This window comes from Bombina bombina, chromosome 1 (genome assembly GCF_027579735.1).
Source record: "Bombina bombina isolate aBomBom1 chromosome 1, aBomBom1.pri, whole genome shotgun sequence".
NCBI lineage: Eukaryota > Metazoa > Chordata > Amphibia > Anura > Bombinatoridae > Bombina > Bombina bombina.
This window is the reverse complement of record NC_069499.1, coordinates 271,817,570-271,840,059: the sequence shown is the minus strand read 5'-3', so window position 1 is coordinate 271,840,059 and position 22,490 is coordinate 271,817,570. Positions and strand designations below refer to the sequence as shown.

The 22,490-nt window shown below is 39.3% G+C and overlaps 1 protein-coding gene across 1 annotated transcript in view; it reads left to right on the top strand.

The window, feature by feature from the left end:
- AVEN (apoptosis and caspase activation inhibitor) overlaps positions 1-22,490 on the top strand; it is an 874,431-nt gene that overhangs the window by 89,312 nt on the left and 762,629 nt on the right. Inside the window, exon 2 of the mRNA XM_053697981.1 lies at positions 11,621-11,780. Within this exon, the coding sequence (XP_053553956.1) occupies positions 11,621-11,780 (160 nt within the window). The remainder of the gene's footprint in view (positions 1-11,620; positions 11,781-22,490) is intronic.

Here is a 22,490-nt window from a genome sequence, read left to right as displayed (position 1 = left end):
TCAAAAGAACTGAAATAAGGGGGCAGTTTGCAGAGGCATAGATACAAGGTAATTACTAAGGTAAAAAGTGTATTTTTATGACAGTGTTGGTTATGCAAAACTAGGGAATGGGTAATAAAGGGATTATCTTTCTTTTTAAACAACAAAAATTCTGGGTTTGACTATCCCTTTAAGAAGAAAAAAAAATCATCCACAGAGCAATTTCAAATGTGTATATATATATATGGTACTTTATGCAGAAAATGATAACATCCCTGACTGTTGGGGATAACAATAATTCTGTGGTAAGAAACAAAAAATATCACTTTAGCAATGTTCAAAACTACCATTTTGCTCTTTAATCATATTTTTTAAGGCTATATGGTCAGATGTGGTAAACTGACCTGCTTAGCATAGCAGCTGATACATTTGTAATGTGTTAAGCAAGGTTTTGTAATTGCTTGCACAGTGAATTTTTAAAGTGTCTTAAATGCCTTTCAATATTCATTGTATTTAGTGGAACATGACTCTCTGCTTGACGTAAACATTACGAAGCAGCCAAAAGTATTAAAGGCACAATAAATACATTGTTTGCCTATGCTTTAGAAATTAAACAGCATGTAAAAAAAATGTATGCATTCAAAATAAATGTTTTAAAAACTGTATCTGTAATTTTTATAGCATAGTTTGTAGTGTTGTATAATCCAGGGATATACCCATTGAAATTCTTATTGAATGTTGTTTTTGTTTTTCTTTGGTAGCAGCAGCATGTATCAGGGTTATAGATCAGAATTCTACAGAATGCATTTGAGTCTCTGGAAGAGAATGGAACAACAGTTTTCAGATTTAAAATACAGTAAAAAGCAAGCAAAAAATGAAAGTGTGTTGCAAACGTGTTTTTAAATATTCATGATAAAACATTTAGGGTCAGATTAGGAGTGGCGCGCCAACAGTTACACGCAAGCAAAAAGGGTTTATTGTTAGCATTTGCGCATGTTGGGTTTATCACTTGTCTTACAAGTTAAAAGTAAACGTGATCGCTTGAGCGTAATTAAAGGTAATGCACGTCGGGAAGCGCATCCTTAGAGTTTTTGGTTAACTATTTTACGGGGGGGGGGGGGGGGGGGGGAAGTGTCACAAAACACATCCAAAATAAATGACAAAGTCCAGTTACACTCATAATACGGTAACACTAATTAATAAAAAAATATTAAAAAAAACAATAATATTGCACAAAAAAGTTTATAAGGGGGAAAAAAATGCAGGAAAGTGCTTTAACATAGAGATAATATGTAGGTGTGTGTATGTGTATATATATGTGTGTGTATGTGTATATATATATATATATATATATATATATATATATATATATATATATATATATATATATATATATATATATATATATATATATATATATATAGAGAGAGAGAGGCTAACAATGGTATTGAGCTGGTTGTTCGTTCCTGTGAGTGCATTTCTCTCTGTGTGTGTATATATATATATATATATATATATATATATATATATATATAATGTGTGTGTTGGTACATATGTATTTATGTATTTGCAGATATATATATACTGTGTGTGTGTGTGTGTGTGTATATATATATATATATATATATATATATATATATATATATATATATATATATACACATACATACATAACACTAATATACAACACTAATAAACCTAAACTACATTCAGCTCTTTTGCAAATTGCCCAATAAACCCTAATCTCAAAAAAATAAAAAAAAAATAACCCCCCCCCCCCACTAAAGCCCTAAATAGGTACTCGCGGTTTCAGAAGTCCGACGGAGAAGGTCTTCTACCTGGCGGGTCCTTCATCCCCAGCGAAGGCGGTGCGGAGCAGTGAAAAAGAGCCGAATGGGGGGTTTGGTGGGTGGGGGGTTTTACTGTTAGGGGGGACTTTGTTTATTTTTAATGTAAAAGAGCTGATTTCTAAGCCTTTTTAAGGGCTATTGATAGTTTTATTCTTAGATTAGGGGGTGTTTTTTTATTTTGGGGGGCTTTTTTATTTTCATAGGGATTAGGTTAAAACATTTTTATTTTCTGTAATTTTAGATTAGTTTAAACTTTTTTAAAAAAATGTTATTAAGGGGTTAATTTAGGGGGTGTTAGGTTAGGGGCTTAGTCATGAAATCATTTTTTGCGTTGTGGGGGTTGGCAATTTAAGAGTTAATAGGTAAATTAGGTTTAATGCGTTGTGGGGGGTTGCAGATTGGGGTTAATAGATGTATTAGGTAGTTTTCGATGTTTGTGTTTTGCGTATTTAGGGGTTAATAATTTTATTTTATTTTTTTTCTTAAAACTTCGTGCATGTGGTTAGGTTTTTTTTTTTTTTAATTCTTATTGCAGGCGGTTAGTTTTTTTTTTGTAATGCTTCGTTTGCCTTTGCTGCATCCCCGTGGTTTCCGAAAATGGCAGGGTCGTTCATTAGCTTTGCTGCATCCAGGTGAATTATTTTGGCTGCGCGCACATTTTGTTGGTTGCCTCATACTGCCAACATTCCTTTGAGGATGCTTGCGCAACTGCCGACTGTGACGGACATGTTACAAACGGGATTATAGTATAGATATATATATATATATAATTTAGAAGTTTTTATTATTGTTCTATTGTTTTGCATATCCACAAAGGGAATTAAACACATGGTTATTTCAGCCCCAGAGCAGTAATGCACTACTGGGAGCTAGCTGAACACATCTGATGAACCAATGACAAGAGACAAATGTGCGTAGCCACCAATCACCAGCCAGCTCCCAGTAGTACATTGGTGCTGCTGAGAATATATACATATTCTTTTCAAAAAAAGATACCAAGAGAACAACTTGAATTTGATAATAGAACTGTAGTTTTATTTTGACTTTTCTATCCTTTTAATGTCTCTTAGTATTTGTGTATCTTTGTTTGTCCCCAGACACCGCATTATTTTATGGCTCTGCAAGGACTGATCTGCATTTTTTAAATACATTTTTATACAGCAATTTCTTACTAAAAAGTCAGTCAAAAGAACTGAAATAAGGGGCAGTCTGCAGAGGCATAGATACAAGGTTTAGAAGCTGAACGCATTGCTGGGACTGTGTGCTAAAAATGCTGATGAGCCCTTTGCTTTATACATCTCTGCTTATTATTGTGTTCTTTTTACTGGGCTTTATTGTGCGAGAGCAGCAGCGTGTGTTTGGACTTCCTTATTTTGGCACAACTTACAAGACTAACTGCCATTACATTATTTGTGTGTGCTGTGCTTGTCTGAGCTGTACAGTGGCTTTATGCCTGACTCACGCTACTTTATAAGTAACCTGAATTTAATTCAGTAATCAGACATTTATAAAAAGCTTTTTTTTCTCAAAAGAGGGCCTCTGAGAGCTATTTGCCATTTGTATCGCCTGGGTCTCTTTCCCGATGGATCCATTTGTCATTGTTGAGCCTTGTAGCTGTTGAGACATTGAAGTCTTTAACTCTGGTCATGCCAGAATGCTCTGCAGTGATTTGCACAATAAACAGCTAGTTATAGAACACATTTAAATGACAGAGACATGTGTCTGTGCTTCATATTTGCCTTGTTACTATGTTACTATAAAATGATCACTATCCAGATTTTGCAAAATATTGAAACCTTTGTTTGGCAGATGTTTTGAATTACATGATAAAATTTCACTTAATTTAAAGTAGCTATTTTAGTGACTTGGCTTCTGCGTTTTTCGTTCACTAGCACAAATGGCTAGCTGTGACAGTTTTAAGCATGGTAGTTGCTTTGCTCAAAAAGCAAACTGGTTATGTGTAAAACTGGGATTTGAAGTGATAAGTTATTATTGCTCTCCAAGACAGAATTTTTCATCGTAGAACTAGGTTAATTTCACTTTTGCTGCTATTGTTGTCTCTTTAAATAATGTTACAACCCCCCCCCCCCCACAAAAGTGCAATGAAAACATCCTGCTGTGGATTTTTTCATCATCCTGGCATGAGATATCTGTGCAGTATTGCTCTTTTGTATATTATCGTGACTAAGGCATTCTATTTCTGCTTAGTACCTAAAACCTTAGCAGAGGAAGGGGGGGGGGAGCAAAGAGAAAACAGTGACGAGAAGGGAGAAAAGAAGGTGAAGGGGTGAAACCTACCTTTAGAAACACAAGAGACCTGCTAAAGGTTTATATTTCTACATACAGTTAAGAGGAGATGAGAGTAAAAACATTCTCAGAAAAAGATCAGTTAGGAGAATAATTGTGTGCCCTCGTCCTGGGTATGCAAGAAAGGAAGGTTTGTTTTTTCAGACTAAGTGAAAAGGAGACACAGTATAAGAGCGTAAAGGTTAGTAGGTGTCTATAAAAATAACATTATAGAGATTGATGCTATGGAACCTGAGGGAAAGTCGGACTGAAAGAAAAGCTATGCAGCCTAAAGAAAAACACATTGCTACGTCTGAATATCCTAGATCAGGGTTGATTTTTAAATAATCGTTCATATTTTAATTGGGTTTACATTTGGGAGCTGGAGATGAAATCTAGTTGTGTACATATAAACAGGAATTCCTCCAGTGTATATATCTGCACACAATTGCAGTTGGAATATAAATATAGGTAATGTGATCTCAAACTAATCAAAATATTCCTCCCTTTTTACCATGTATCGTAGTCATTTTGTAGATGTGAAGAATCGGATAAAAAAATCTGAATTACATTGAGGCCCATGGAATTTATGTTGTGCAAGGCTTGCCTACAGTGTTCTACCCAGAACCTAATTAATGGTCCCACCACCTGGCTAATATTTAAGTTACATTTTTTTCAATGTTTCACAAATTATCATTAAACATCAATTTATGTTACATTTTGAAATTAATTTGTATTTTGTGTAGCTTAAAGTGATGGTAAACTTTACATGTTTTAAAATCAGATACAGAATCTAAGCGATATTTTGGATGGGAATAAATGGATCACTTCTAATAAAGATGCACTGTAACTTACCTTTTAAGCCATACCATTCTAATACCCCATGCTCCGGCCTCTTACTTTAAAACTCATATTTCTCCTGTTAAGTGTAGTCAGTCCACGGGTCATCCATTACTTATGGGATTATATCTCCTCCCTAACAGGAAGTGCAAGAGGATCAACCAAGCAGAGCTGCTATATAGCTCCTCCCCTCTACGTCATACCCAGTCATTCTCTTGCACCTAACTAATAGACAGGAAGGAACTGTTGCTCGCTACAGACAGGGCTGGAAACCTAACCAGTCCTGGAACAAGGGCAAGCAGGCCAGAAAACCTGCTGCTGCCCCTAAGACAGCATGAAGTGAGGGCCCCCGATCCGGAAACGGATCTAGTGGGGGGCAGACTTTCTCTCTTCGCCCAGGCTTGGGCAAGAGATGTCCAGGATCCCTGGGCGTTAGAGATCATATCTCAGGGATATCATCTGGACTTCAAAGCTTCTCCTCCAAAAGGGAGATTTCATCTTTCAAGGTTGTCAGCAAACCAGATAAAGAAAGAGGCGTTTCTACGCTGTGTACAAGACCTTTTACTAATGGGAGTGATCCACCCAGTTCCGCGGTTGGAACACAGACAAGGGTTTTACTCAAATCTATTTGTGGTTCCCAAAAAAGAGGGAACCTTCAGACCAATCTTGGACTTAAAGATCCTAAACAAATTCCTAAGAGTTCCATCGTTCAAAATGGAAACTATTCGGACCATCTTACCTATGATCCAAGAGGGTCAGTACATGACCACAGTGGATTTAAAGGATGCCTACCTTCACATACCGATTCACAAGGATCATTACCGGTATCTAAGGTTTGCCTTCCTAAACAGGCATTACCAGTTTGTAGCTCTTCCCTTCGGGTTAGCTACAGCTCCAAGAATCTTTACAAAGGTTCTGGGCTCTCTTCTGGCGGTACTAAGACCGCGAGGAATAGCGGTAGCTCCATACCTAGACGACATTCTGATACAAGCGTCAAGTTTCCAAACTGCCAAGTCTCATACAGAGTTGGTTCTGGCATTTCTAAGGTCGCATGGGTGGAAGGTGAACGTAGAAAAGAGTTCTCTATTGCCACTCACAAGAGTTCCCTTCTTAGGGACTCTTATAGATTCTGTAGAAATGAAAATTTACCTGACAGAGGACAGGTTATCAAAACTTCTAAATGCTTGCCGTGTCCTTCATTCCATTCAACACCCGTCAGTGGCTCAATGTATGGAGGTAATCGGCTTAATGGTAGCGGCAATGGACATAGTACCTTTTGCACGCCTGCATCCCAGACCGCTGCAATTGTGCATGCTAAGTCAGTGGAATGGGGATTACTCAGATTTGTCCCCTATGCTAAATCTGGATCAAGAGACCAGAGATTCTCTTCTATGGTGGCTTTCTCAGACACATCTGTCCAGGGGGATGCCCTTCAGCAGGCCAGATTGGACGATTGTAACAACAGACGCCAGCCTGCTAGGTTGGGGCGCTGTCTGGAATTCCCTGAAGGCTCAGGGATCATGGACTCAGGAGGAGAGACTCCTTCCAATAAACATTCTGGAATTAAGAGCAGTTTTCAATGCTCTTCTGGCTTGGCCTCAGTTAGCAACTCTGAGGTTCATCAGGTTTCAGTCGGACAACATCACGACTGTGGCTTACATCAACCATCAGGGAGGGACAAGGAGTTCCCTAGCGATGATGGAAGTCTCAAAGATAATTCGCTGGGCAGAGTCTCACTCTTGCCACCTGTCAGCGATCCACATCCCAGGTGTGGAGAACTGGGAGGCGGATTTCCTAAGTCGCCAGACTTTTCATCCGGGGGAGTGGGAACTTCATCCGGAGGTGTTTGCCCAACTGCTTCATCATTGGGGCAAACCAGATCTGGATCTCATGGCGTCTCGCCAGAACGCCAAGCTTCCTTGTTACGGATCCAGGTCCAGGGACCCGGGAGCGGTACTGATAGATGCTCTGACAGCACCTTGGGTTTTCAACATGGCTTATGTGTTTCCACCCTTCCCGATGCTTCCTCGTTTGATTGCCAGGATCAAACAGGAGAGAGCATCGATGATTCTAATAGCGCCTGCTTGGCCACGCAGGACCTGGTATGCAGATCTAGTGGACATGTCGTCCTGTCCACCATGGTCTCTGCCTCTGAGACAGGACCTTCTGATTCAGGGTCCTTTCAAACATCCAAATCTAATTTCTCTGAGGCTGACTGCATGGAGATTGAACGCTTGATTCTATCAAAGCGGGGATTTTCGGAGTCAGTGATTGATACCTTGATACAGGCTAGGAAACCTGTTACCAGGAAAATTTACCATAAAATATGGCGTAAATACTTATATTGGTGCGAATCCAAGAGTTACTCATGGAGTAAGGTTAGGATTCCTAGGATATTGTCTTTTCTACAAGAAGGTTTAGAAAAGGGTTTATCTGCTAGTTCGTTAAAGGGACAGATCTCAGCTCTGTCTATCCTTTTACACAAACGTCTGTCAGAAGTTCCAGACGTTCAGGCTTTTTGTCAGGCTTTGGCTAGGATTAAGCCTGTTTTTAAGACTGTTGCTCCGCCGTGGAGCTTAAACTTAGTTCTTAACGTTCTGCAAGGTGTTCCGTTTGAACCCCTTCATTCCATTGATATCAAGCTGTTATCTTGGAAAGTTCTGTTTTTAATGGCTATTTCCTCGGCTCGAAGAGTCTCTGAGTTATCGGCCTTACATTGTGATTCTCCTTATCTGATTTTTCATTCAGACAAGGTAGTTCTGCGTACTAAACCTGGGTTCTTACCTAAGGTAGTCTCTAACAAGAATATCAATCAAGAGATTGTTGTTCCATCATTGTGCCCTAACCCTTCTTCAAAGAAGGAACGACTTCTGCACAATCTGGACCTCGTCCGTGCCCTGAAATTTTATTTGCAGGCAACTAAAGATTTTCGTCAAACTTCTTCCCTGTTTGTCGTTTATTCTGGACAGAGGAGAGGTCAAAAAGCTTCGGCTACCTCTCTCTCTTTCTGGCTTCGTAGCATAATACGTTTAGCCTATGAGACTGCTGGACAGCAGCCTCCTGAAAGGATTACAGCCCATTCTACTAGAGCTGTGGCTTCCACTTGGGCCTTTAAGAATGAGGCCTCTGTTGAACAGATTTGCAAGGCTGCAACTTGGTCTTCACTTCACACTTTTTCAAAATTTTACAAATTTGACACTTTTGCTTCTTCGGAGGCTGTTTTTGGGAGAAAGGTTCTACAGGCAGTGGTTCCTTCCGTGTAAAGATCCTGCCTGTCCCTCCCGTCATCCGTGTACTTTTAGCTTTGGTATTGGTATCCCATAAGTAATGGATGACCCGTGGACTGACCACACTTAACAGGAGAAAACATAATTTATGCTTACCTGATAAATTCCTTTCTCCTGTAGTGTAGTCAGTCCACGGCCCGCCCTGTGTTTTACGGCAGGTCTAAATTTTAAATTAAACTCCAGTCACCACTGCACCCTATAGTTTCTCCTTTCTCGTTTGGTTTCGGTCGAATGACTGGGTATGACGTAGAGGGGAGGAGCTATATAGCAGCTCTGCTTGGGTGATCCTCTTGCACTTCCTGTTAGGGAGGAGATATAATCCCATAAGTAATGGATGACCCGTGGACTGACTACACTACAGGAGAAAGGAATTTATCAGGTAAGCATAAATTATGTTTTTTTGTGAGAGAACGGTTTGAACTGTTCTCCAGACGGAGCTCTAGCTACAAAAAAACTGCTGTACATCTAGAGTGTTGTTTAAAGAACAGTTCAAACTGTTATCTCACTAAAAATATTAGTTTTGAAGTGGGGTATTATTTAAATAACACTAATGGGTAGATTTACTATATGTCAAGCAGTGAATCATGTCTGCTCAACATCACTAAATGCAGACAGCATACGCTGTCTGCATTTATTATTGCACAAGCATTTATAGTAAAATGCTTGTGCAATGCCACCCCCTGTTCACTGGCGGCTAATTGGCCGCTAGCAGGGGCTGTCAATCATCACGATTGTATTGGATCGGGATGACTTCAATCCCCCATCTAAAAGGTGGCGGACAGGAGCTGCGGTCTTATGAGAGCTTGAAACAATGGACCTCCGAAGCAGCATTTGCTGCTTCATCAATGAAGCCCAAAGCATTGTGTGAAGGCTATAATCTGCAAGTGTTTTACTCAAGTTTATATGGGCATAAAAAATTATTTCTCCATTCTTACCTGTTCCTATTATATTGTATGCAGCGGATCCATTAAAGAATGGAATATAGAAGCTGGGAAATTGCTCCTTTATGTTTTTTTATGTATGTGAAGTCAATGTTATTGCTGAATAAATCTTTAAACTATTGTTCTCACTAACAAACCCATATAAATGATCTTTGCCTGCAGAAATAGCAGACATCCGAATCTTATATATATCTCTCTATACTTTAAGGCTCATTTTCTTATAGCTGTCTGTAAACAATGACCAATACTTAGAGCAATTGAAAGGATAATGTTATTGCCTATCTCTTCCACCTCCGACTGTGAATGAACTTGATTGCTGCGTGCTGCCTCTTGTTTAAATGGCTTCCTATTTTCAGTATAGTTGGCCGTTTTCAGCTATTTTAACTAGCAAAATAAAGGTAAAGTAGCTATTTATAAATGTATACACTCCAGCCTGTAAAACAGATCACTGGTAACACATTAAAGAAGAGACCATTTTTTTTTTTCAGTACAATGTACCTTAAAGTTATAAGTTAAACTTATAACTTTTGAGATAAACTGTTAGATTGTGTATCATAGAATTGGTTCCATCTGCAAGTGTGAGGTATGGCAGTCTTTGTTGTATGCAGTATACAGGGAGTGCAGAATTATTAGGCAAGTTGTATTTTTGAGGATTCATTTTATTATTGAACAACAACCATGTTCTCAATGAACCCAAAAAACTCAATATCAAAGCTGAATAGTTTTGGAAGTAGTTTTTAGTTTGTTTTTAGTTATAGCTATTTTAGGGGGATATCTGTGTGTGCAGGTGGCTATTACTGTGCATAATTATTAGGCAACAAATATATACCCATTTCAATTATTTATTTTTACCAGTGAAACCAATATAACATCTCAACATTCACAAATATACATTTCTGACATTCAAAAACAAAACAAAAACAAATCAGTGACCAATATAGCCACCTTTCTTTGCAAGGACACTCAAAAGCCTGCCATCCATGGATTCTGTCAGTGTTTTGATCTGTTCACCATCAACATTGCGTGCAGCAGCAACCACAGCCTCCCAGACACTGTTCAGAGAGGTGTACTGTTTTCCCTCCTTGTAAATCTCACATTTGATGATGGACCACAGGTTCTCAATGGGGTTCAGATCAGGTGAACAAGGAGGCCATGTCATTAGATTTTCTTCTTTTATACCCTTTCTTGCCAGCCACGCTGTGGAGTACTTGGACGCGTGTGATGGAGCATTGTCCTGCATGAAAATCATGTTTTTCTTGAAGGATGCAGACTTCTTCCTGTACCACTGCTTGAAGAAGGTGTCTTCCAGAAACTGGCAGTAGGACTGGGAGTTGAGCTTGACTCCATCCTCAACCCGAAAAGGCCCCACAAGCTCATCTTTGATGATACCAGCCCAAACCAGTACTCCACCTCCACCTTGCTGGCGTCTGAGTCGGACTGGAGCTCTCTGCCCTTTACCAATCCAACCATGGGACCATCCATCTGGCCCATCAAGACTCACTCTCATTTCATCAGTCCATAAAACCTTAGAAAAATCAGTCTTGAGATATTTCTTGGCCCAGTCTTGACGTTTCAGCTTGTGTGTCTTGTTCAGTGGTGGTTGTCTTTCAGCCTTTCTTACCTTGGCCATGTCTCTGAGTATTGCACACCTTGTGCTTTTGGGCACTCCAGTGATGTTGCAGCTCTGAAATATGGCCAAACTGGTGGCAAGTGGCATCTTGGCAGCTGCACGCTTGACTTTTCTCAGTTCATGGGCAGTTATTTTGCTCCTTGGTTTTTCCACACGCTTCTTGCGACCCTGTTGACTATTTTGAATGAAACGCTTGATTGTTCGATGATCACGCTTCAGAAGCTTTGCAATTTTAAGAGTGCTGCATCCCTCTGCAAGATATCTCACTATTTTTGACTTTTCTGAGCCTGTCAAGTCCTTCTTTTGACCCATTTTGCCAAAGGAAAAGAAGTTGCCTAATAATTATGCACACCTGATATAGGGTGTTGATGTCATTAGACCACACCCCTTCTCATTACAGAGATGCACATCACCTAATATGTTTAATTGGTAGTAGGCTTTCGAGCCTATACAACTTGGAGTAAGACAACATGCATAAAGAGGATGATGTGGTCAAAATACTCATTTGCCTAATAATTCTGCACTCCCTGTAGTGTAGGCACTTGATTGGAATTCAGATACTTTGTATCTCCTACTAAATTATGCAGTATAAATTATATAGTATACAAGGGATAATGAACTTTTTTATGAGAGGGCAAAATGTTATGTTTCCTGTTGCTAGACATACAGTAGTATTGTGGGATGGGAGAAGCAAGGGGCCAGAGAAGAGATTTGAGGATCATATTGTAACACAGGGGCCTTTGTTTGGACATCCTTGTGATATCCATATTTATACTGTAGAAATAATCATTTTCACCTGTTTTACAGGATGTGGAAGGCACAGAAACTCAAGAAGAGAAGGTTTCAGTAGGTTTCTCTAAAAGAAAAATTCTTTCTAACTGGGATCGCTATGCAGAGACTGAGAAAGAACCTGAAGACAAAGTGTTGCAAAGAGGTGCAGATTACAGTGTCCTCCTAGGATCAGCAGGTCAGTGGAACTTTTATTTTCCTGTCTACCTTATGTTTGTTTTCTTTATGAGAAAAGGTTTATACATTTTGATGTTTTGCTTCCCTATCCAGCACCAGCATAACAGGATACTTTGTAGCTCTCCTTACACAATGCATCATTAGTCTGGGTTGCTTTCAAATGTGTGTGCAGAACGTCACATTATCTGGTCATTTGCCATTTGCTTCAAAATCTTATAATATTGAGTAATTACCAAAGGTATTTGGTGTTATTTGCCAAATGGTAATCCTATAATGGCTTCCTTCCACCCTTTTATTGGTAGCTATTAAAAGATTAAAAATTGGAAACTAATCAGTTGGCAGATGATTAATGTACTTGTTTATGTTAAGGGAAAATATTCATTTTAAGATGCCACTGTGTCTTTGCTTGTTATACATGTAGAGAACTGTGCTGGTTGGATATTACTAAGGGAAACGACATTTGACTTTTTTACAATCTATTTTAAGCCAGAATTGATCTTTAGTTTTAATTGAGCTTTGAAAAAATAGTGCAGAATGGGAATGCTTCTGTAAAGGACTTCAAAATAGTGATATTAAACATTTCTTTGTATTGTTGGTCCATGGTTCAACTTTATAGCTCCCTGTCTTGTGTGGGATTAAGCGTCATCTTTGCTTGGAATAGGAGTTACTGATTGGGTACTTCACTCCCTTTGTGTGGGAGTACATGCCACACTCCCTTGAAGGGTAGTATATCAAGTATAACTATCTTACTGGGGGGTGTTATTAATTTAGCCAGGCTGCTAGGCAAATGCATAGATTAAGTGTTCACCAATCATTATTAGAAATGTAATATTGGTCAGTGATAATGAATTATACATCTTGTGGTGATTTATTAAACAGTTATTTAATTATGTCAGCACTCATCAGATAATGACTGAATTAAATGTTCCTTGTTTCCTGGGTAATGTCTGACTCACAACATCCAGGAAATGCTCCCTAAAGCTATAATTTTTATTTATTTATTATTTTACGGTCACCTGAAGGCGAAGGGACACGGAATTAATTCCTTATTTGTTCGTTTTTTTCATGGTTCCTTTGTAATATTCTCAAACTCATTTGTGAAAATTGTAATAAGATCAGAGATTAAATTATAACCTTCTTTTCATTATGATCATTATTCTGGAACATCAACAAAATGCTGCATTTAACAGTATCTGGACTTAAATGTCATTGTGTATATGGTTAGAATATATCATCAATAAAGCAAAATAAATGTTAGCAAACTGTGCATTGATTTGCAGTCCAGTTACACGCCCTTAGAAGTTTTCTCCTTTGCTGTGCGTAATTAGTGACAGACACAAATGTGATTCTGCACTAATCAAGCAATCGCAGACAAGCAGGTGGTAAATTGCAGATATTGGCCCAGAGCAGGGTGTGCTATCCATATCCATAGAATATCACACAATCCAACATTACAAGTCAATTATACAATAAAAAAAGAAAGATTTTCCACACAACTTGAACACTGATAACATTTTTTTTTAGCATGCCCTATACTTTCAATGGAATAGCGCAGTCATCCAAACATTGCTCAAATTCCAAGTGGTGAGTTATGTGTTGCACTCATATTTATACATATTAAAAGTAAAGTGTATGTTTTTTCATAAAATATATTAGTGGTGATTTAAAGGGAAATGGTATATGACCAGGTGTTTGGACTGGGAAGGGCTCAACGGTGTATAAATACACACATACATCCATACAAAATATATTTATTAATTAAGTGTATGTGTGTGTGTGTATGTGTGTATATATATATATATATATATATATATATATATATATATATATATATATATAAAATTTAAATTACATTTTCATTCTGTACTGTGTGAAGAACAAAATGATTTTTTCTTCTTCTTTTTTAACGCACCTTCGGATTACCACAATGTTGGGTTAGCAATCAAGTGAAAGCCAGGACCTGACTTTCTGTAGTAAAAAAGTCTTATTGGTGTGGGATTTAGCACGACCATGATTTCTAACCAATGATATTGTAAGTGAAAAAAATTACAAAAATACAAACAGTTAAATAAATACCATGTTAAGATAAGGGTGCTATTGATTTAAGTTGAGCTGTGTTAGTGCCCAATAGTGCTAATATTATTGCGCTCCACTTGTAATCTATATCCACAAACAGCAGCAGCAATAGTCGAATAAAAAGACGTTTCGGGCATCTAGCCCTTAATCATGCATAGATAACAACATATGGTATGTCCTTATATAGCTCAACCTACATTATGGCAACCAATCAATGACAATAGCCACACCCCATAGTTTCTGGAACAAGTAATGCAATAACAACAGTCAAAAATATTTTTTTTGTAATCTAAGCCATAGTGAGCAATAAAAAAGTAAATTGCAAAGAGTCAAAACATACTAAATAAATGCTAGATTTAGTGATGTATTCAAATAATAGGCGTTGCCATGTTATCACCTCTACTGGGGCCTGCTAGAGACCAAACTAAATGATTGTTAGAGTGAACAAACTTTGTAACTTTGTGGAATGTAGCAAAGTAAGGCTTGTGAAGTCTGGAGTTCTAATTCTTGTGCCAATTGAAAGCGCACACTTTTCAGAGTGAAATCACAGGAAAAGGAGACAAAATAAATAAAGTTTTTTTTTTTAAATATGCATAATTAAAGGGACAGTCAAGTCCAAAAAAAACTTTCATGATTCAAATAGGGAATGTAATTTCAAACAATTTTCCAATTTACTTTTACCACCAATTTTTCTTTGTACTCTTCGTATTCTTAGTTGAAAGCTAATTTTTAGGAGGTTCATAAAATTTACATTGGAGACTGCCTATAATCTGAATGCATTTTGACCACTAGAGAGCATTAGTTCATATAGATAACATTAAGCTCATGCACGTGAAGTTACCCTGGAGCCAGCACTGTTTGGCTAAAATGCACGTCTGTCAAAAGAACTGAAATAAGAGGGCAGTCTGCAGAGGCTTAGATGCAAGGTAATAAAGGGATTATCTTTCTTTTTTTTTTTTTATTATTTTTTATTGAGGCAGAATTTGGCATACAAACAAGAAATTAAAATATTCCACAAGTGTTATCACAAGAAGCATAATACAAGATTCATCATATAGTAGATATTTGATAAACATAAACGTCATTAGGAATACCATCTAACAAAATAGCGGGAAGCATAATACTAGTAGTACTATATAGCATTAGATAAGGACCCAATCTAGTTATGCCAGTGGTAATTGAGGCCTCCCTTTTCATTCAGAGGGCCACTCTTGGGCCCCCCAACCAAGTGTGATTTTAACTAAAAGAGAAGGCTAACTGTGATACAAGAGACCACTCGTGGGACTCATTCTATTCGCCTCAAATTTTAGTTTTTTATATTAACAGGGTGATTAAAGGGACAGTCTACACCAAAAAAAATGTTATTTAAAAACATAGATAATCCCTTTTTTTTACCTATTCCCCGTTTTTGCATAACCAACACAGTTATATTAATATGCTTTTAACCTCTGAGATTACCTTGTATCTAAGCCTTTGCAGACAGCCTCCTTATCTAAGTGCCTTTGACAGGCATGCAGTGTAGTCAATCAGTGAAGACTCCTAAATAACTTCACGGGAGTGAGCACAATGTTATCTATATGACACGTGAACTAGCACAGTCTAACTGTGAGAAACTTTCAAAATGTTCTAAGCTAGGAGGCGGTTTTCAACTGTTTAGAAATCAGTTTAAGCCTAGCTAGGTTTAGCTTTTCAAAAATACCACCAAGGGAAAAAAACAAATTTGATGATAAAAGTAAATTGGAAAGTTGTTTAAAATTGCATGCCCTATCTGAATCATGAAAGTTTAGTTTTGACTTTACTGTCCCTTTAAACAATCTTGCTATATCTTAAGGGGGAACTATGGTTGATCTCACGGTACGCTGCAAGATTAACATAAGAAGATAATAATTAAGGTGTGGTACAGGTTAGAAAAAACGCGCAATGAACCCTCTTGTAGGAGGTATCTTAAGTGAAAAAGTGGTGGGGGGGGGGGAGGAGGTAGGAATTGAAATAAACTGAACTAGGTATAACATGAGTTTGCTTAGTACCTATAGGGAAGGGATAAAGCGCTGCATCCTGGTAAGGAGTATATTATTTGCAAAAGGACAGAGCTCTATGCCTGTGGGGAGGACTGGTGGGTCACAAATGAAAGCTAAATCCCACATATTGAGACCTAGGAGTTCAATATAGAACAAATAGCAAGAGCCATACAGTACTCATAGTGAAAATAGGGGCGAAAAGTTTTGCTATCAGATATAGGTGCAGGTCCAGCCTGCGCTAAAAGGTAGGACATCCTGAGGTAACTAGGATCAGAGCATGGTGAAGGCTAACAATGTGGTTAAAGCACACCTAAATATATATTCTAGTATTAGTAGTATTAAAATCAACTAAGTTAGTCAAGGTCACATAGCAACTATAGGTAGAATATTGGGAGCAAAACTATAATCTTAGTGCACAATGAAGAGCTGAAACAATACTTATGTATTATAGGAGGCATTGCATTGCAAAACTATATCCAAGACTAGTCTATGGGGCTATCTGTTTGGTAGATGTAAGTATCTCACCGCCTTGGCCGCTGGCGGCAAAAGTCATGTACACACATTTCACCTAGGCACAACGTATAGACATACAGTATGGGAGCCTGCAAACTTGAAAAAAAAATTATGCAATGAAATGTTGGAAGACTGTTAGTCTCAAAGTAAATGCAGACAATAAGGAGCCTGTAAACATAATATAATGTAATATATAGACAATGTCAGCATCCCACACAACAGTCTAAATAGCATATATAAAATATAGTTTAGCATGTCAATGGGAAACTGAGATATTAAAGATGCCTATTCAATCTGCAAACAAAAGGTGTGACCTTAGGGTATTAACTCAAATAGTGTGATACAGCCTACCATGTAACAAATGAATACATTCAGGGCCAAACGGTAACAAGGGGGTAACCATATTAATAAAACCAGCAACCATGAAAATCGTAATAACATTTTGTAGACATGACCTTTCAATGTGCAAAAGATTTGCATGTCCCTGTCTTGAGTCCTCACTAACCAACTGCTTTAGGTCCGACATGCATATTCATTATATGCTTGGTGAGCTGGAATGCAGACTAGTAAAGAGTTCCATGTTTAAACTGGTGCATAAAAGAGCCCCATATTTTTGTGTCTATCTGCTCTCAAAAGTGCTTTAAAGTCGCCAAGGGGCTTACTTTGGATCGCCCAAAATGCAAACCTGCAGGCAGCGGTATGTATTAGAATCCTTTCATGTAGGAGTCTCAAGTGCGGCATCAGTTATGCCATAGAGAGGATAGAGAGGTAACCCCCGGGATCCCACTGCAGCATCGTGGAGTGTGTGTAACAACAATAGCAGCAAGGACGCTGAACCAAAGGCCAGAAACAGCTGAGTGTGGGGCAGCTCCGATGAAGCCGTCCTTTGCGCAGGTAAGACAATCTCAGTGAGCTCTCCTGTCCAGTGTGCTGCGCTAGCCGGTCCAGCAGACCCGAGTGCGGGGACAGGCAATGTATGGCGTTCCTCAAGCTTAGATCCAATGTCGCCTTGGGACTGCTTCCACCATCAGACGCGCAAGAAGTTCCCAAGGCATAAGAAGGACAGAGTCTCCACTGGCCCAACACCCCCTCTCTCTGGGACGGAGGCTGCATGGCCGTCTGTGTAGTTGGGGGTAAAGCTTCTACTGCTGCATGGTGGAGATTAGTAGTTGCGGGTAGACAGATTCCCGCTGCTATGTAAACATCTGTACTTCGTACTGCCTGGGCCACAGATGTGAGACCATGGATAGGCGGAGCAGAAATCCTGGGTATAAACTTTTCCAGGAGCCGATGGGAGGCCTCAATAAAGCTCAAAGCCAATGATTCCCAGTTCACCTCGGTCGCCATTAACTGTTATAATATGTCTAAAACAGCAATCGTTATCCTCACTGCACCTGCTTCATCAGCATTTCTTAGGTAGTGGAAATAAGAAATCTCGCAATAGCTGTATCAGGTCTACCATTAACTGCTCCCGCGCTCAGCTACTGCGTGATCACGTTAAAGGCCTTAGAATGGAGGCAAATGAGAGAAATAAGGTCCCAAACTCATTGGATCAGATACCTTGTGGCATAAACTGATAGGGGTCTTCGGTAAAGCCGGGGAACAGTATGTTAGTCGTGAATTTCACCCCAAAAACTGGATCTAGAGCGGGAGCTCCTGTTGTGTGCGACCGATCTCTCAGGCGGTTGGCTCCGCCCCCCCATTATCTTTCTTTTTAAACAACAACAATTCTGGTGTTGACTGTCCCTTTAAACATGTTATGTTACAATGTCATAGGGCCCTATGTACTAAGAGGCGGACGGACAGCTTCTCAACTTGCAAAGCTGTCCGTCCGCCTTCGCTACATACGGGCGGTGGATCTGTTCGTCCACTGGCCTGTATGTATCGCTACACACTCATCGCAGTGGGTAATGCCAGCCCCTTCATTCGTGCGACTGAATGGGCTGTCAATCACAGAGAGCAAGTGAGCGCTCAGTGATTTTCCCTCGCCACCTCAGAGGTGGTGTAGGGTGTAAGAAGCAGCGGTCTTATGACCTCTGCTTCTTACATTTCGTGAAGCAGGCTCGCATATGCAAAACTGCCCCGCAAGGGCTCCGGAACAGCTCTCACTGCTTTGTACATGGAGCCCATAGTGTTTATTGTCCATGGGCTAGATTACAAGTTCTGCGCTAAGCGTTGAGCAAGTCACAACATCAATACCACGACCATGCTATGTTTAGCGCAGTATTACAATTGTAAAGTAAACGTGACAGCTGTAGCGCAAACTAAATTTGCACTTGTTGGGTTAGCGCGACTGAAGACCTAGCGTAAAGGGTTAAAAAAATGTGCTTGGGGGAGCTAACTACGGAGCTGACTGGACGCAACAGGGCAGACCTCCTGGTAATGAGTAAGGCTACACGCTGAAACGCGTTTACCTGTTTGTTTTCCGGTCCTTTGACATATTATCCATGTATTAACCCGGGGTGTTTATCCCCTCCACACTTGTGTCAATTTGTATTTTGCTTCAATCATGTAGCGCTACTGCGCCATCTGTAATAAACAGACTTTTATTTGCAATTACCCGGTCTATGCTCCTCCATTTTACAGAGCTACTCTGATTCATAAGAGAAACAATACTCTATAAAGTTCTGAAATTCCCCAAAAAATCCTAATTCCCTTACTACTATATGGCTAACTAGACACAGAGTCCAAATCATCTGTTCTGGAGACCTACACTAGAGTTTTCGGATAGCTGGGAGCTACACCACGGATCTGTGATATTGCAGCCACAGAAGAGAGGTCCATTTATACTCTGACTCCACTATTTAAACCCACCATCTACCTTTCCTGTCACAGCTGAGCCCCATGACTAGCTTGCAGAGCTGTATATCATACTGGTTGCCCTCTTCAGAGATACTTGACACCCAAGTTCTCAACTCACCCACGAAACGCAGTCTCCTGTTGAATTACTTACAGAAGACTAAAACAGACATAGCTTTCCTTCAGGAAACCCACTGGATCTCAACTCCAGGTACAACACGCACATACAAAATATACCCGACAGTAGTTGATGCCTCCTTCAATCTAAAACCAGAGGAGTAGCCATATTTATTAGTAATAATATTAAATAAAACCCCATCTATGTAGAGTGTGACCCTCAAGCCCGCTATATCATACTGATATGTAAATTAAATGACAGTCTAGTCACTCTAGTGAATGTATATGCTCTCAACTCTAAACAAATTCGGTTTCTGGGGAAACTTCTGAGGTCGGTGTCAGCCGTGAAGCAAGGTGAATAAATTCTTAACGGAGATTTCAATCTCATATGGGACCACATTTTAGACAGGTCAGGCCCAAAGATCTCTTCTTTGGATAGATCAACCCACTCCCTCTCTCTAAAGCTTTTCAGAAACTCTTCAGCCAATACGACCTATATGATACTTGGAGATCATTTCACCCGCACCTTTTACTCCTCTCTCAATAAAACACATACACGTATCGATTACTTTTTCACGATGCTTTGACCTTATGACAGGGCCCTCATATTACAAACACTTCTCCCCCTTCATGGTGCCTCAAAGATTGGATAATTACAGATCCTATCTATAAACTTGAACTTCAGGAGAAGATCTCTGAATTTATAAATATCAGCAGTAACTCCCAAACCTCGACAGAGATTTTCTGGGCTTTGCTTAAAGCTTATCTAAGAGGCAGATACATGTAAAAACCAGGGAGCCCCACTCTGTCCCCACCACACAACTAAGAACCCTCATCAGCTTAATATAGCTTACTCTAGCACTATAAATGACAAAATCGTATCTGTCACTAAACAAATACAGACGTTAGAACTCCAAAATCCATTCTATTCTAGAAAAGTTCAAACAAATCCACTATTACCAAGGCAATAAAGCTTCCTCCTTATTAGCAGCAAAGCTTCAACACTGCATAGCCTAATCTAAAATAACCACCATCAAAATAATAATAATAGCCTAGCATATTCCCACAAAGAAATAGGTGAAACTTTTAAATCTTTTGTATCATTCACTCTATAATATAGAGGCCAACCTTCACCATGCCCCACTATCATCAACTGATAGCGGACTATTTCTTAACACCCTTCACCCCAACTCTCACAAGCTGACCTCCTAATCCTTCTCCAATAACATTAAAAGAATTTCAGAGGGTTATCAAAGACTTATAATTAGGCAAATCCCCAGGCCCAGATGGCTACACTGTCCGATTTTATAAAACATTCCAGCCTTTAATTGCCCCTCTCCTATGTAGAATGTTTAAAGAAGTAATGCACAAAGGTATGTTTAGTAAAGAATTTTTAGAGGCCACAATAGTCACAATATTAAAGCCAGGTAAGCCCTCAGAGCAATGTAGTAGTTACCGTCCCATCTCCCTTATCAATTTAGACACAAAACTTTATGCTAAAATTATGGCCAACAGATTATCTAAAGTTATTTTCTCCCTAGTCCACCCAGATCAGGTAGGCTTTATCCCACATAGAGAGGGCCCAGATGCCACTAGGCGTATTTTGAACATACTCTCAGTTGCGTCCAGTAGGGCAGTTCCCTTTCTTGCCCTGTCCCTTGATGCCGAAAAAAGACTTTGGCAGGGTAAAATGGGAATACCTTTGGGAGACTATGAGAGCTTTTCTTCTTCCCAATGAATTTATACCCACAGTTCAAGCTCTATATACCTTTCCTACTGCGAAGATTAGAGGTGTAGACTTCCAATCCAGTACATTAAACATAACTAACGGCACTAGACAGGGCTGTCTCCTTTCACCTCTCTTATTTGCATTGGCTTTAGAACCCATAGATAAGGCTATCAGGATGGATCCTAATATTTTTGGCATCTCCTTAGGGAACTCCCAGCATAAAATGTCTATATACACCGATGATATCACACTTTTTTTTTTTTTTAACTACTCCCGACACCTTCATACTAGCAGTTTTCAGACTTCTTAACTACTTTAGCTCATTAGGCTACTATAAACTAAACCTATCCAAAACAGAAGCTCTACCCATTAATACTTCCCTTGAGATTTAGCTTACAGCAATCCCATAAATTCTTATGGAACTCACAGTCCATTATAATACTAGTAACGTTTTTTGAGTGCTGATCCCTCCATCACCATCTCTAAAAACTATTCAGACAGACTGTCAGAGTTCAGAAATTTATCAAACTCCTGGGAGTTTAAAGAAAAATCTTGGACAGGGAGAATTGCAGCTATTAAGATGTCTTTTTTATCCAAAATAACGTATCTATTCAGGAGGATCCCACTTAACATTCCCATACCTATTCTCAAGCTACATAGTCTCATTACTGCCTACATTTGGAAAGACAAAAGACCTAGAACCTCCAGACAAACCTTACAAAGACCACTTTCTCATGGGGGCTTAGCCCTCTTCAACATAACCTTATATGTTATATTATAATGCCGCCCGACTTTCACATTTGCTAAGCTGGAACACATTAGAACAGGTTCCATGCTGGCATGATATAGATACTTTGCTATTACCAACTGGTCTAGGATTCACAGAAAAGATTTTGGGTAAAGCTCACCCAATAATACATTATTCCCTACAGTTCTGGGACCAATTGAGGCATAATCTGGAGATTGCTCCCCATCCCTTCCCAGCTCTTACACTGGCTAGTGTCCTCTACTGTCTCCCCGATTCCTACATAGAATCCTGGCAGAATCTTCAAATTACATACGCTGCAGACTTTTAGAAACATAATTGGATGCTACATCCCTTAATTCTGTGCAAAGTACCGAATACCTCCTCACATTCAATTTGAAGCAAACCGTCTTAGTTCTCTATTGAGATCTTAGGGCTATCCTAAATGCAACCTTAGAACTCTAACAGATTGGGAACATAAGTGGGCCCAAGCCCACACTGTCAAACAGTCCCTTTCTTTTCACTACGGCCTATTCCTCCAACCCCATAATCATCACAAAATAGCCCTATACCTCGCTTGGGAATGAGATCTAGGCTCCACGGCTGACACTGATACCTGGCACAGACCAACACTAGAAACCAAAAAGCTTCTACATTGTGCCACCCTAATGGAACTACATTATAACATTTTAGTAAGATGGCATCTGGTTCCTA